This window comes from Saccopteryx leptura, chromosome 8 (assembly GCF_036850995.1).
Source record: "Saccopteryx leptura isolate mSacLep1 chromosome 8, mSacLep1_pri_phased_curated, whole genome shotgun sequence".
NCBI classification, from domain to species: domain Eukaryota; kingdom Metazoa; phylum Chordata; class Mammalia; order Chiroptera; family Emballonuridae; genus Saccopteryx; species Saccopteryx leptura.
Window position 1 is genome coordinate 23,154,635 of NC_089510.1, and position 13,979 is coordinate 23,168,613.

At 36.9% G+C, this 13,979-nt stretch overlaps 1 protein-coding gene across 2 annotated transcripts in view; it reads left to right on the top strand.

Moving 5' to 3' along the window:
- Positions 1–13,979, top strand: part of EPHA3 (EPH receptor A3) — a 396,391-nt gene that overhangs the window by 10,557 nt on the left and 371,855 nt on the right. For both annotated transcript variants that reach the window (XM_066347040.1, XM_066347041.1), the window contains exon 2: positions 12,194–12,258. In XM_066347040.1, the coding sequence (XP_066203137.1) occupies positions 12,194–12,258 (65 nt within the window). The remainder of the gene's footprint in view (positions 1–12,193; positions 12,259–13,979) is intronic.

A 13,979-nucleotide genomic window follows, 5' to 3' on the forward strand; every position in this document is an offset into this window, starting at 1 on the left:
GGGGGGGGGGGGGGATAGAGTAGACTGAGTGATCCCTTGCTCGAGCCAGCGAGCTTGGGCTCAAGCTGGTGAGCCTTGCTCAAACCAGATGAGCTCGCACTCTAGCTGGTGACCTTGGGGTCTCAAACCTGGGTCCTCCTCATCCCAGTCCAATACTCTATCCACTGCACCACTGGCTGGTCAGGCAAAAATGGTATAAATTTTTGTTTTTCAAAGTTGCAAATCACTGATGAGCAAAAGTAAAAACAACCATTTGTTTGTCACTGTCTAGATAATTATCTCCAACCGGACCCCCATTTGAACTTATAAATATTCAAAGATGACATAAAGCTAGAGTTATCCCAAATTGAAATAATTCCTTTCAATATGTCAAAGCTATTCATGGTAGATTTGCATATTATCAGAATGTAAAGAAGTGGCATAGTCACAGAAACTTTAATTAGAAATTAAATTGGATTGTTATTCTTTTATTAAGTATGTAAATATCACCAAGTGTAGCTATAACCAAATATTAAAAATGTCTTTAAAGAGGCAAATAAAAGGGAATAGTATTTTTCTCTTTGTTTACTTTTACTATTTGGTTTATCTTAAATAAATTTATACTCATTTATATTAGTAAAATTCAAAAAAGATAAACTTACATTTTATTATGGTGTTCTTGACATATTTGATCTGAAATTATAATGCTGTGATATCCTTTATTTTGTAAAAAAAAGATTTTCTGTCATAATTATATGTATTTCATCTAATTGAACAAGTTAGATTAATCTACATTTAAAATAATGGTTTCCATATATTTTGGGGGTATAGCTGCTTTCCTTAAATATTTGTACATAAATAAAGAAATTTTTCTTACCTTTGGTTATAGGTGATGTCCAAAATCTAAATGTTTATTATTTTAAAAATCTATATAGAATTAAAGAAAAAAAACTGAAAAAATGTATAAAATTGATAGTATCCTATTAAATCTCCCTTTTCAAAGGTGATCCTATGAGAAGTAATTAAGAATATATTATTCTATGTTTGGTTAAGTATGTAGTCCATTTACTTCTCTAACTTTATTAGTGAAAACTTTAGAACTCTAAATTTAATTACAAAGACAAATTTAAAGAACGTTAGCATGAATTAAGACAAATGTAAAGAAAAACATGAACTCATCTTTTCTATAATAATTTGTTGTTTGTGTACTTTTATTTACCAAGTGGTGTAAACATTAATATTAGTTGAATGCTGGATTTTGGAAATGAAGATGTTAGGAAATGGTACAGCCTATGCTCTTGAAGATAACTTAAGAGGGACGAATAACCACAAAATAAATATTTATATAAAAATTAAATTTCAAAATAGAAAAATTACAAAAAAGGAGTTATGAATCTCCAAAGAAGAGTGCAGTTAGCCTCCCAAAACAGACAGACCCTGGGATATAGAAAAGATTTGTAAAAGACACACATTAGTATTAATGATAATATGGGAGAAGGAGGTTAAATAAGCCTAATTTCCTGTGGTAGGGATGAGTATAACTGAGATTTTTTTTTTTTACTGCATGTATCTAGAAAATTTAAAAAATAATTTGAATGAATGCATAATAAGTGTATACGAAATTTAAAAAACACTTTGAAAGAACATTCTGAAACGTATTTTAAATAAGCATATATCTAAGCTTAATGTAAATAATGTTTGAATACATGCACACACGTGTGCTTGTGAGTGTATTGGAAACACATTATTGAATATCAGAAAAGAACTATCCCCCAATAAAAGCTTCTGTAGGTGCTACTCATAATATGATTACACTACCAAGAAAAAACACATTAATGTTTGTTTCAACTCTACCTTCTCTTCCAGTGATAAATTCAAAGTTTTCTAATATCAATACTAAAAATTTAATACAGTGTATCCATAAAGTCATGCTGCACTTTTGACCGGTCACAGGAAAGCAACAAAAGACGATAGAAATGTGAAATCTGCACCAAATAAAAGGAAAACCCTCCCAGTTTCTGTAGGATGATGGGGCAGCATGTGCGCATGTGCAGATGATGACATAACACCGTGTATACAGCGTAGCAGCCCACGGCCATGCCAGTGGAGATGTGGATGGTACAGAGGAAAGTTCAGTGTGTTCTGTGGCTTGCTAAATTCTAATCTGTGACCAAAGTGCAACGTGTATATCGGCACGTTTATAACGAAGCACCACCACATAGGAATAACATTACCCGGTGGGATAAGCAGTTGAAGGAAACCGGCAGTTTGGTGGATAAACCTGTTCTGATAGGTCATCAGTCAGTGATGAATCTGTAGAGACTATACGGGATAGCTACCTAAGGAGCCCTAAAAAATCTGTGCATGAGCCCACATCGAACTGCACTGAATAGGTATGAAACTGGGAGAGTTTTTCTTTTATTTGGTGCAGATTTCACATTTCTATCATCTTTCGTTGCTTTCCTGTGACCGGTCAAAAGTGCACCATGTCTTTAAGGACACACTGTACTTTCCATGGAAAAAAAAAATGTTCCTAGGATGGAAGGGAAAGGGCTAGAGTTTTGAATAAAATAAACATTTGGCACCTTATTTGATCCTTTGTGGGTGTGTTTGTATGTGTGTGTACCTCTGTAGATATCAGTCGTGTTGTATGACACAAGGTTCAGATATAGTTATCCCCCAGAATCTGATGAAATCAAAGCTATATACTGACTTTAATTTTCTAGAATATTAAACCAATTTATGTGTTCTGCAATGGGCTCCTTTTGAAATAAAAAAAAAAAATGTTTTGTTTAAACTTAAAAAACTTCCAAAGAAGGGCCCTGGCCGGTTGGCTCAGCGGTAGAGCGTCAGCCTGGCGTGCGGGGGACCCGGGTTGGATTCCCGGCCAGGGCACATAGGAGAAGCGCCCATTTGCTTCTCCACCCCCCACCCCCTCCTTCCTCTCTGTCTCTCTCTTCCCCTCCCGCTGCCAAGGCTCCATTGGAGCAAAGATGGCCCGGGCACAGGGGATGGCTCCTTGGCCTCTGCCCCAGGCGCTAGAGTGGCTCTGGTCGTGGCAGAGCGACGCCCCGGAGGGGCAGAGCATCGCCCCCTGGTGGGCAGAGCACTGCCCCTGGTGGGCGTGCCGGGTGGATCCCGGTGGGGCGCATGCAGGAGTCTGTCTGACTGTCTCTCCCCGTTTCCAGCTTCAGAAAAATACAAAAAAAAAACAAACAAAAAAACAAACAAAACAAAAACAAAAAAAATTTCCAAAGAAGGCTTTTAACTTGAAATATTTTTCTCACTAATTTTTTGTTTTCTTTGATAAAATTTTAAATCCACCTATGTTAAGGGGCTTCAAGGTATAAGATAAATCATGGTATTATAATGGACAGTATTGGGAATACAGTCAATGATATTGTAATAACTTTTGTATAATGACAGATAGTAACTAGATTTATCATGGCAATCATTTCTTAATGTATATAAATGTTGAATCACCATGTTAGACAACTGAAAATGAAAGGGTATTGCATGTCAAATATATGTCAAGACGGAAAAAAAGCTACGCTATATTAGAGTTATTCTGTAGGCCAGTCTGTTTATTCTATTCCATTTTCACAGTCATCTGTCAAATCCTGACTACACAGATAGCTATCATTCAGGACTTGAATGTTGGTAATCAAGATTTTAAGCTAGTATGATTAAAATATATATACCAAGACATCCTGAATTTATATTGTAAAGGCAAAATGTATAAAATGTATATGCTAGAGTTTAGCATCTATTTGCCTTAAAAATTTTATATAATTTTATAATTGAATAATATATTTTCACGTTTTTTTATTATTTTTTTCTTTTTCTTTTTTTTTTGTATTTTTCTGAAGTTGAAAACGGGGAGGCAGTCAGACAGACTCCCGCATGCGCCCAACCAGGATCCACCCGGCTTGCCCACCAGGGGGCGATGCTCTTTCCATCTGGGGCTTTGCTCTGTTGCAACCAGAGCCATTCTAGCACCTGAGGCAGAGGCCATAGAACCATCCCCAGTGCCCGGGCCACCTTTGCTCCAATGGAGCCTCGGCTGTGGGAGGGGAAGAGAGAGACAGAGAGGAAGGAGAGGGAGAGGGGTGGAGAAGCAGATGGGCACTTCTCCTGTGTGCTCTGGCCAGGAATCGAACCCGGGACTCCTGCACGCCAGGCCGACGCTCTACCACTGAGCCAACCGGCCAGGGCCTATTTTCACGTTTTGATCTGTCAAGAATCATTTCAAATTAGAAATAAGTCATTCTGTTATTTCTAGAATACTTTAAAAAAGAAAAATATCTTGAGGATGTATAATGTTTACACAATCATTAATGTTTTACTTTTGATAACTTTTACATTTTGGGAAACACATTTCACTTGTCTAAATGATTCATGATATCACTTGACAATGCAAAAAATCAAAGCGACCTGTTATTCTAGACACTGTTTTTAAACCTGAAGTTTTTAACGGACTAAAACTTCACTGAAAGTAGAACAGCCCTACGCATTTATGTGACAGTATTATTTCATTATAAGAACACATTCCCTACTCATATTTTGATAGCTGTTTTCTCCATAATAGTATTGATATCAGAAAAAACTTTAGATTTCTCTGATTTTATTTTATAAAAAAAACATTTTAACACTTTAGAAACAACACACGGTTTATTTTACTAAAAGGTCCAGGTTTCAAGTCAAATTTTGGTCTGTGTTTGTTATTTTCTTGAACCACTTTAGGCTTGAAGACCCAGATATCCTACTGTGAAACTGTTTTGATTCTAAGGAGTTCTCCCTGCTGTTGGCAAAGATTGAGATGACGCAGCTAATTACAGTTTGTTTCATAATTAGGACCTGTATAAAAGTAAATCTAAAATTATTGCCCAGGAGGTAAAGTTAATAGCATGTCACTTTGTCCAGAAATCTGCTTATATCATGTAAATGAAGGTACCATGTGACAAAATAGATTTTCCACAGAAATGTTGAACACAACAGAAATTTTTCTTTGATATTCACATAATTATTTTAGCTGGTCATTTGATAGAGAAATAATCATAACTTAAATATCTATGAAACAAAATGCCTGTTGGGTTAAATTTTACACGGTTTCTAGGAATTTTTATCTGCACACAATTGATAGAGTATACAGGCATACCTAGCTTTATTATGCTTCACAGATGTTGCATTTTTTTATTTTTTCAAATTGAAGGCCAATTGTCCACCAGCACAAAGACTGCAATTCACTTTATTGCAATACTTGCTTTATTGTGGTGGTCTGGAACCCATCCTGCAATATCTCTGAGGTTTGGCTGTAGTTGACTTCATTTATAGTCTAAAAACATGTTTTTGGCAATTTTTAGTCTATCAGATGCAATACTAACCAGAGCTATTAAATAATGTTTTAATTATGTTAATTTAAAGTAGGCCCTGGCCAGTTGGCTCAGCAATAGAGCACTGGCCCAACTTCTGGAAGTCTTGGGTTCAATTCTCAGTCAGGGCACACAGGAGAAGTGACCATCTGCTTTTCCACCACTCCTCCTTTTTCTTCTCTTTGTCTCTCTCTTCCCCTCGCACAACCATGGTTCAAATGGTTCAAGCAAGTTGGCCCCCAGCGCTGATGGATCTTTGGCCTCACCTTAGGCACTAAAATAGCTCCCTTCCTGAGCAATGGAGCAATGCCCCAGATAGGTAGAGCATCGCTGGTATGAGGCTTGTTGGGTAGATCCCGGTTGGGGTACATGCAGGAAGGAGTCTGTCTTTCTGCTTCTCAATGAAAGTAAGTAAGTAAGTAAATAAATAAATAAATAAGTAAATAAATAGAAATAAGTACTAACAGATAACCTGCAGGAGCAATTAAACTAAGAATATGCAATCACAGTACATAAAAGTTATGCTGAATTTTGTATGTACATCAGTAAAACTTTACTTCTCTATAGTTCATCTCACTGGCATACCATGACGTATAAAATAAAAATAAAATGCTGAGTTTTGGTGCAGTCCTATCAGAACATACCTTTTGATTTCTTTATTCCATATTATAGTTGACAAACATGGTATATAGAGAATTACAACACTGAGAACAAAATTGATTGCCTCCTGTATAATTTTCTTCTGTTTGCGTCATTGAAGTGTAACCTAGAAGCAGATTAAATGATCCTTCTGCTATCTGTAACCAAGAGCAAAGCTTCTCATTTTGCTATAACAGGAAGTGATAAAAAGTGACGAAGAGGCCTTGGCTGGTTGGCTGAGTGGTAGAGCGTCGGCCTGGCGTGCAGGGGCCACGGGTTTGATTCCTGGCCAGGGCACATAGGAGAAGTGCCCATCTGCTTCTCCACCCCTCCCCCTGTCTCTCTCTTCCCCTCCTGTAGCTGAGGCTCCATTGGAGCAAAGATGGCCTGGGCGCTGGGGATGGCTCCTTGGCCTCTGCCCCAGGCGCTAGAGTGGCTCTGGTTGCAACAGAGCGATGCCCGGAGGGGCAGAGCATCACCCCTTGGTGGGCAGAGCGTCGCCCCCTGGTGGGCGTGCCGGGTGGGTCCTGGTCGGGTGCATGCAGGAGTCTGTCTGACTGTCTCTCCCCGTTTCCAGCTTCAGAAAAAAAAAAAAATGTGATGAAGATACGTAGTACATAAAAAATGTTGAAACAGCCCTGGCCGGTTGGCTCAGCGGTAGAGCGTCGGCCTAGCGTGCGGAGGACCCGGGTTCGATTCCCGGCCAGGGCACACAGGAGAAGTGCCCGTTTGCTTCTCCACCCCTCCGCCGCGCCTTCCTCTCTGTCTCTCTCTTCCCCTCCCGCAGCCAAGGCTCCATTGGAACAAAGATGGCCCGGGCACTGGGGATGGCTCTGTGGCCGCTGCCTCAGGTGCTAGAGTGGCTCTGGTCGCAACATGGCGACGCCCAGGATGGGCAGAGCATCGCCCCCTGGTGGGCAGAGCGTCGCCCCATGGTGGGCGTGCCGGGTGGATCCCGGTTGGGCGCATGCGGGAGTCTGTCTGACTGTCTCTCCCTGTTTCCAGTTTCAGAAAAAATGAAAAAAAAAAAAATGTTGAAACAATTACAATGATGGTGTGAATAGGAAAGGAAATGTCATTATTCTTTAGTTGAAGCAAGATGTCATCAAAACATGGTTGTTGTTTTTTGGGGTTTTTTTTTGGGGGGGGGTTGTATTTTTCTGAAGTTGGAAACAGGGAGGCAGTCAGACAGACTTCCGCATGCGCCCGACCGGGATCCACCTGGCATGCCCACCAGGGGGCGATGCTCTGCCCATCTGGGGCATTGCTCTGTTGCAACCAGAGCCATTTTAGCACCTGAGGCAGAGGCCATGGAGCCATCCTCAGCGCCCGGGCCAACTTTGCCCCAATGGAGCCTTGGCTGCGGGAGGGGAAAAAGGAGACAGAAAGGAAAGAGAAGAGGAGTGGTAGAGAAGCAGATGGGTGCTTCTCCTGTGTGCCCTGGCTGGGAATTGAACTCAGGACTCCTGCACGCCAGGCCAACGCTCTATCACTGAGCCAACCGGCCAGGGCCACATAGGTTTGTTTTTGATGGTTGTGATTCTATAGTTATTTGCAATTGGCTTTAAGACACCTTATAACTAAAGGTTTTATAAGAAAAATGTTTTTTTATTTTAAGAGTCAGAAATTTAACCATTGAATCCTACTGTTCACTTTGAAATAGTTGTTTAATAATTTTATAACTCAATATTTTTATAAAATACAACCATAGCATTACCTAAGCACATTGACGTGTTCTAAAATAACTGAAAAGTTCTTTCGCTTTAGGAATGAATTGCACCATATGAAATTTAAAAATTTTAATAATGCACTGTCTGCATATTTATAGCACTTAAACAATCTATAAGATATTTAACTCTCAGTCTTTCTAAGTGGACAAATATTCACTATGAGTAAAAAATTTGAAGTAGTCTTAAAAATATCTAAATGTGTTAATGATTCTCTGAGTAAAAACTTTAGAAATTTATACCTGAAGTTTTTAATCTGTCCTTAACAGCTAAATGCAAGAAGTGACAGTAGAGATTGGTGGCAGAAAGGTTTCCTTCTGTCCAGAAGTACTTACAAACAAATTTGAGTCAATTTACTCTATACTTTGTTCCTATTTTTCCACTCCATTCTACACCTTCTCATTTCCATCAGGCACCACACTTCCTTCTGTCCAGTAAATATCATGTTAGTGCTCACTGGAAAGCCAACTCAAGTTGTACTGGTGGTGGCACAGTGGATAGGTTGTCTACTTGGGCCACCACAAGTCGCCAGCTTGAGTGCAGGATCATTAACATGATCTCAAGATTGCTGGCTTGAGCCCAAGGACACTGGCTTGAGCAAGGGGCCGCCACTGACTTGGCTTGAGTCCACTCCAGTCAAGACAAAAATGAGAAACAATCAATGAACAACTAAAGTAACACAAATATGAGTTGATACCTCTCATCTGTCTCCCATCCTGTTCCTGTCTCTCTCTTTCTCTCTCTCTCAAAAACAAAAACAAAAAAAAACCCAACTCAAGAAATCTAAGTATTTACTTATCTTTTTCAAAGCTGTAAACTCCTTCACCTATTCATACCTCAGTTTAAGTAGTCATAACATCTAAAAATGTGTCAATTTTAAATCACTTTAACAAGTAATGTATGACACATGATTCTTTGAATAGAACATATTATGAAATTACTGAAATGATGATAGTCCTGTGGTTTCCTAATTAGAAATCAAGTGATTAGAATTAAGCTATCTATATATTCCTATCTACCATTAAGAATAATTTCCTAATTCTTTTTTTTGTTAAAATTCATAATCATATACTCAATTTTTTTTATCAGTTGAAATAATCTTCCATATTGTAAATTGTCATTCAAACTCAGCCTACAGTATAACATTTGTACATTATAATTCTATCTGCTTTTTCTCTCTGCCCTGGCATAGCGACAGTACTACCACTTGAAAGGTTAAGGTCAGGTCTCCATCTTTTTTAGGAAAGAAAACCGTGAGTAACCAAAGTCCCTGCTGTTTATGATGTACTGCAATGTTAGACTTAGACAAGGTCCCCAGAGAAATCATTCACAGTAGGTGATTTTCAAATTCCATTAATTTGTCTTTCTTTATTTTTTTAAAAAATCTTAATCCTGCTATACACATACTGCAATGCAACAGATCACAGGAGAACAGAGGATTTTATCTTGAAAGTTCCAGTTTAGGAATGATTCACTTTAAAGTGACTAGAATTTTAGGTTGTGTTGTAACAAAAGACACCTTATCAACTCAAAATAGCAACTTTTAAAGAAGTGTTTTTATGTCACTATTTTTCTCTAATATATATATATATATATATATATATATATATATATATATATATATATATATATATATATATATATGGCAACATACATTCTAATGAGTAATTTAATAAATAGTCATAGCTTCGGCCCTGGCCGGTTGGCTCAGCGGTAGAGCGTTGGCCTGGCGTGCGGGGGACCCGGGTTGGGGCCAGGGCACATAGGAGAAGCGCCCATTTGCTTCTCCACCCCCACCCCCTCCTTCCTCTCTGTCTCTCTCTTCCCCTCCTGCAGCCGAGGCTCCATTGGAGCAAAGATGGCCCGGGCACTGGGCCATGGCTCCTTGGCCTCTGCCCCAGGCGCTAGAGTGGCTCTGGTCGCAGCAGAGCGACGCCCCGGAGGGGCAGAGCATCGCCCCCTGGTGGGCAGAGCATCGCCCCTGGTGGGCGTGCCGGGTGGATCCCGGTCGGGCGCATGCGGGAGTCTGTCTGACTGTCTCTCCCTGTTTCCAGCTTCAGAAAAAAAAAAAAATAGTCATAGCTTCTTAACCTCAAAAACTTTTTTTCCTCTGGGTAATAAAATTTAAATTGAATCAGCCATTTATCCTGGCATGTGGAGTAACACATATTTATCATTAAGTATATATTCAATTATTTATTTATCATTAAGTATATATTCAATTATTACATACACACAACATTGAACCAGTTAAACCCCTAAAGACATTGCAGATATAATCTAATATTTTTTTTGCTATTGACACTGTAAATTCTACTGTACAAATCCTATGTAAGACTCAGAGAAATCCACTGCTGTGATAGAACCAACAATTAATATAGATATTCTTTATCAGAATAAGAGTTAACACATGAGAATGTACTCTCATATTTTCAAAATTTTTCTAACTTTCATTAATCTGAATTATCTGTAACATTGATTAATTGATAGAAGCTTCCTAAAAATTATTTTGACAGATAATTTAAATATATTTAAACATACTGCTCATTTTCAAAATAATATCTTTGGAAATAATTTTATTATGGAAATTTTAGTATGGTATTGCATAGCACAAGTATTTTCTCTTATATAAATAGAATTATTTATTAGGATTAATTTATTGTAAAAAAAATCTTCAATTATTAAGGCATTCCAATGTAATAGGTTCAATTTCTATGTTTTCCTTTTACTACAAAAACTTAATAAATCTAACTTTGAGAATTTTATCTCTTTTAACTTAATAATCAGAAATCTTTCTTATACTACCCTGATATATTTATTATCTGACCAGCTAATTAAATATCTTCCTTTAAAAAGCAGCACTTGAAAATTTGAATTCTATCAAATATATTATTTCTTTTTCTTAATATTTTATAAGATTAATGTTTTCTTTTTAATACTAATTATGATGATGAGAGAAAAGGTGGTGCTTTTCATACATTGGGAAGCACTTTATTGACAACACATGGATATGGGCATGTATTTATTAACATTATATTTTAACTTGTGAATATATGAAACCCTTGAAAATTACTCTCTTTTATTGTAGTTATTTATTTACCTGCTCTGATTCATGTTAATAATCTTTATGTGTTTATGTGAACTTTATTTGCATCTTCCATCAGTCAACAGTGGGATTGTTTTTTAATTTAGAAGAACGATCCGGTGAAACTATAGGTTCCATTATTTAACAGATCAACAATAAAAGTGAAACCTTTGTTATTAATTAAACCAGATGTATCTTTTTATGTATTGATTTCCAATCCCTTACAAATTAATATTCTGTGTTGAATAGAAAATATTTGTCTTATCTCTTTTAATAATATATCCAAAACTCAACCACATTTATACTATATTTTATTATTAATCAGACATCAGATTTTTGAATAAGTAACAAAGTTCTGAATACAATCATTAATGACTTTGAGTAACAATATCTTCTTTAGATAAGTAAAGCTTTACACAGGCAATATTATAAACCATATTTTTGCTTTGGTTTCTCCTCATATTAGTAGCTAAGCATTTTATTTGTAACATGGAGTACACTAGTGCAGGGGTTGGGAACCTTTTTGGCTGAGAGAGCCATGAATGCCACATATTTTAAAATGTAATTCCGTGAAAGTCATACAACAACCCATGTACATTACGCTTTATCCAATAAAATTTTGGTATTGTCCTGGAGGATAGCTGTGATTGGCTCCAGCCACCCACAACCATGAACATGAGCAGTAGGAAATGAATGGATTGTAATACATGAGAATGTTTTATATTTTTAACATTATTATTTTTTTTCTTAAAGATTTGTCTGCAAGCCAGATGCAGCCATCAAAAGAGCCACATCTGGCTCGCGAGCCATAGGTTCCCGACCCCTGCACTAGTGCATAAGGTGACAATTATATAGTATTAAAAATCCACATTACAGAATATGTTTAAGATTGGCCCAGGACAATATAAAGATGACATCTTAAGTGTGCAGACACATTGATTTGTTATGGAAGCATATTTAAGAAATTAATTTATAGTCAAGTCACATGTACATTTATTAGTATTAATAGTCTTTGAAGTTACTTTGATTTTGTATGAGCATCAATATTAGTTCCAATTTTGCATTTTTATTGTTTCTCCTTTAAACCTGCAGTTATTCTGTAAAAAATTATTATTGATGTATTGAATATTCACCTATCTTTGTAAGCAGAAATAGTTACAAAAGACATAGGATCTTTTAGTCCCTTAAGTTTCCCTGTGTTTGCTTTTTTTTTATAATTCTTTTCTTATACTTTGATACCTTATAAGTCTGATGAAAAGGAAGAATCATGTGTTTTGAATATGTTGATATTTTTATATCTCCACTGACAACAGGCAACATTAACTTGAAAGAGGCAAATAGGAAGAATTCATTCCTCTTAACAGTGTCTGTTTATTTGTGTTTTCTTTTAGTCAACCTGCTGGATTCAAAAACAATTCAAGGGGAGCTGGGCTGGATTTCTAACCCATCACATGGGGTGAGTTCAGTAAATTATTGATAGGGAACATGATTCTGTCTATTGCCTCTCTTAGAGAGCAGAGGAGTTATTGGTATGTTCTCTAAAGCAAACACCTGTACTTCTGGTGACACTTCTATCAGTGTATTTATTACATTGGAGAAACAGAGCCTAATATTTGTGTCCAGTGGAACTACTGAGAATTTTAAAAGTTTTTTTTTTTCCTTCTGAATTTATCAATTGGTTGAATGGATGAAAGATACGTAAAAAGCTTAATTATTACTAGCATCATGCAGATGATCTAGGTGTGATCATCTAACATGTTTTGTGATGGGATCAGAATAAATGAATGGAGAAGACATTCTAAGTTGTAAGTAATGTAGAAAGTGTGCATTTCCAGATGGTAGTCTCCAGAGATGTAACCTTAAAATAAACCTCAGTGACTTTTGCAAGTAGCGTAGGATATATTTGTCAAGAGTACAAACCTCTGTTGCCATAATTTCTTTGTTTAAAATATTTGCAACTTGTCTAGATTATTTTCAAAGTGGGTGTTTAATTTTGATAAAGTCTGGATGCCTTCACATTTTAAACTTTTTACATATCTTTAGTCCTATACCTGCCAGACACAATATTACTAAGGTGTGTGACATTTTGGTGGCCTGAATATTTATGAGCCTTTTGTGGAAGTAAAGTTTTCTTTAGTTTTTTTTTTTTTTTTTTTCAAAAATAAAAGAGAAGCATATATTTGGAAAAATTCTTGTTCCTACAAAATTATGTAATAAGTACCTAAGCATGACATTTTGTTTCTAAGTATAGCCTGTAGAAAAAGCCAAGGATTTCCTTGAAATATCTGTAATAGGTACAAATTTATGTATTCCATTTCCTTCTACACTAATTCTCTCTTTCAAGAGGTTATAATTACTTCCACTTAGCACTGGTGTTCCAATCTTTAGACTTTTGTGCCTGAACATAGTGATTCTTATGGTACTATCAACTTTTTCACCAACGGATGTTTTACGTCAAGGTTACTTCATCTATCTGTCGTCTTTGTATCTGCTTCTCTTCCTGGTACACCTTGACATTGACACAATGCTAAAACCTATCACATAATCAGGCCATGGTTGCTTCGCAAGGGAAAGGATGAAGTAAGCCAGGATTTGGCTTTCCCATAGGTGTAAAGTGATTCAAATGATTGGGATAAAAGCACATCCTGGGTAGTCAGGAGTGAATCAAAACTCAGGATTGAGCTGGAAAACTCATTTCAAACCCACCTTCTGAAAGCCATACCTAACTTTAATTCTGATTTTAGAAATTTGAGTTTTTCATTACTCTTTTGGATAATACACAGAAAGCAAATACTACAGTGACATTTTACTAATAGATATTCATATGTGTATTTTTTTTTAAAAAACAAACAAACAAGGAATTCATTTAGATCAAAGCGACAAACAACCTACCTGATATTTTTAAGACATTTTTGTATATTGACAATTTGGAGAAATGTGGTCATTGTACTATGTGAATCACATCGATTTTGTGATGATACAATGTTGGCACTTCTACTTCCAGAAATACGTTGGGAGGTGGGGGGTGTTGTTCTAGAATGCTTCCACACAAAGTATGGTGCATGCATCAACTAGCCACAGCCACACCTGGGAGAATCTTAGAAGTGAAACTGTCAGGTCGCACCCCAAGCTCTCTGAGTCAGCATCTGCACTTTTCACGTGGTCCCCAGGTGATTC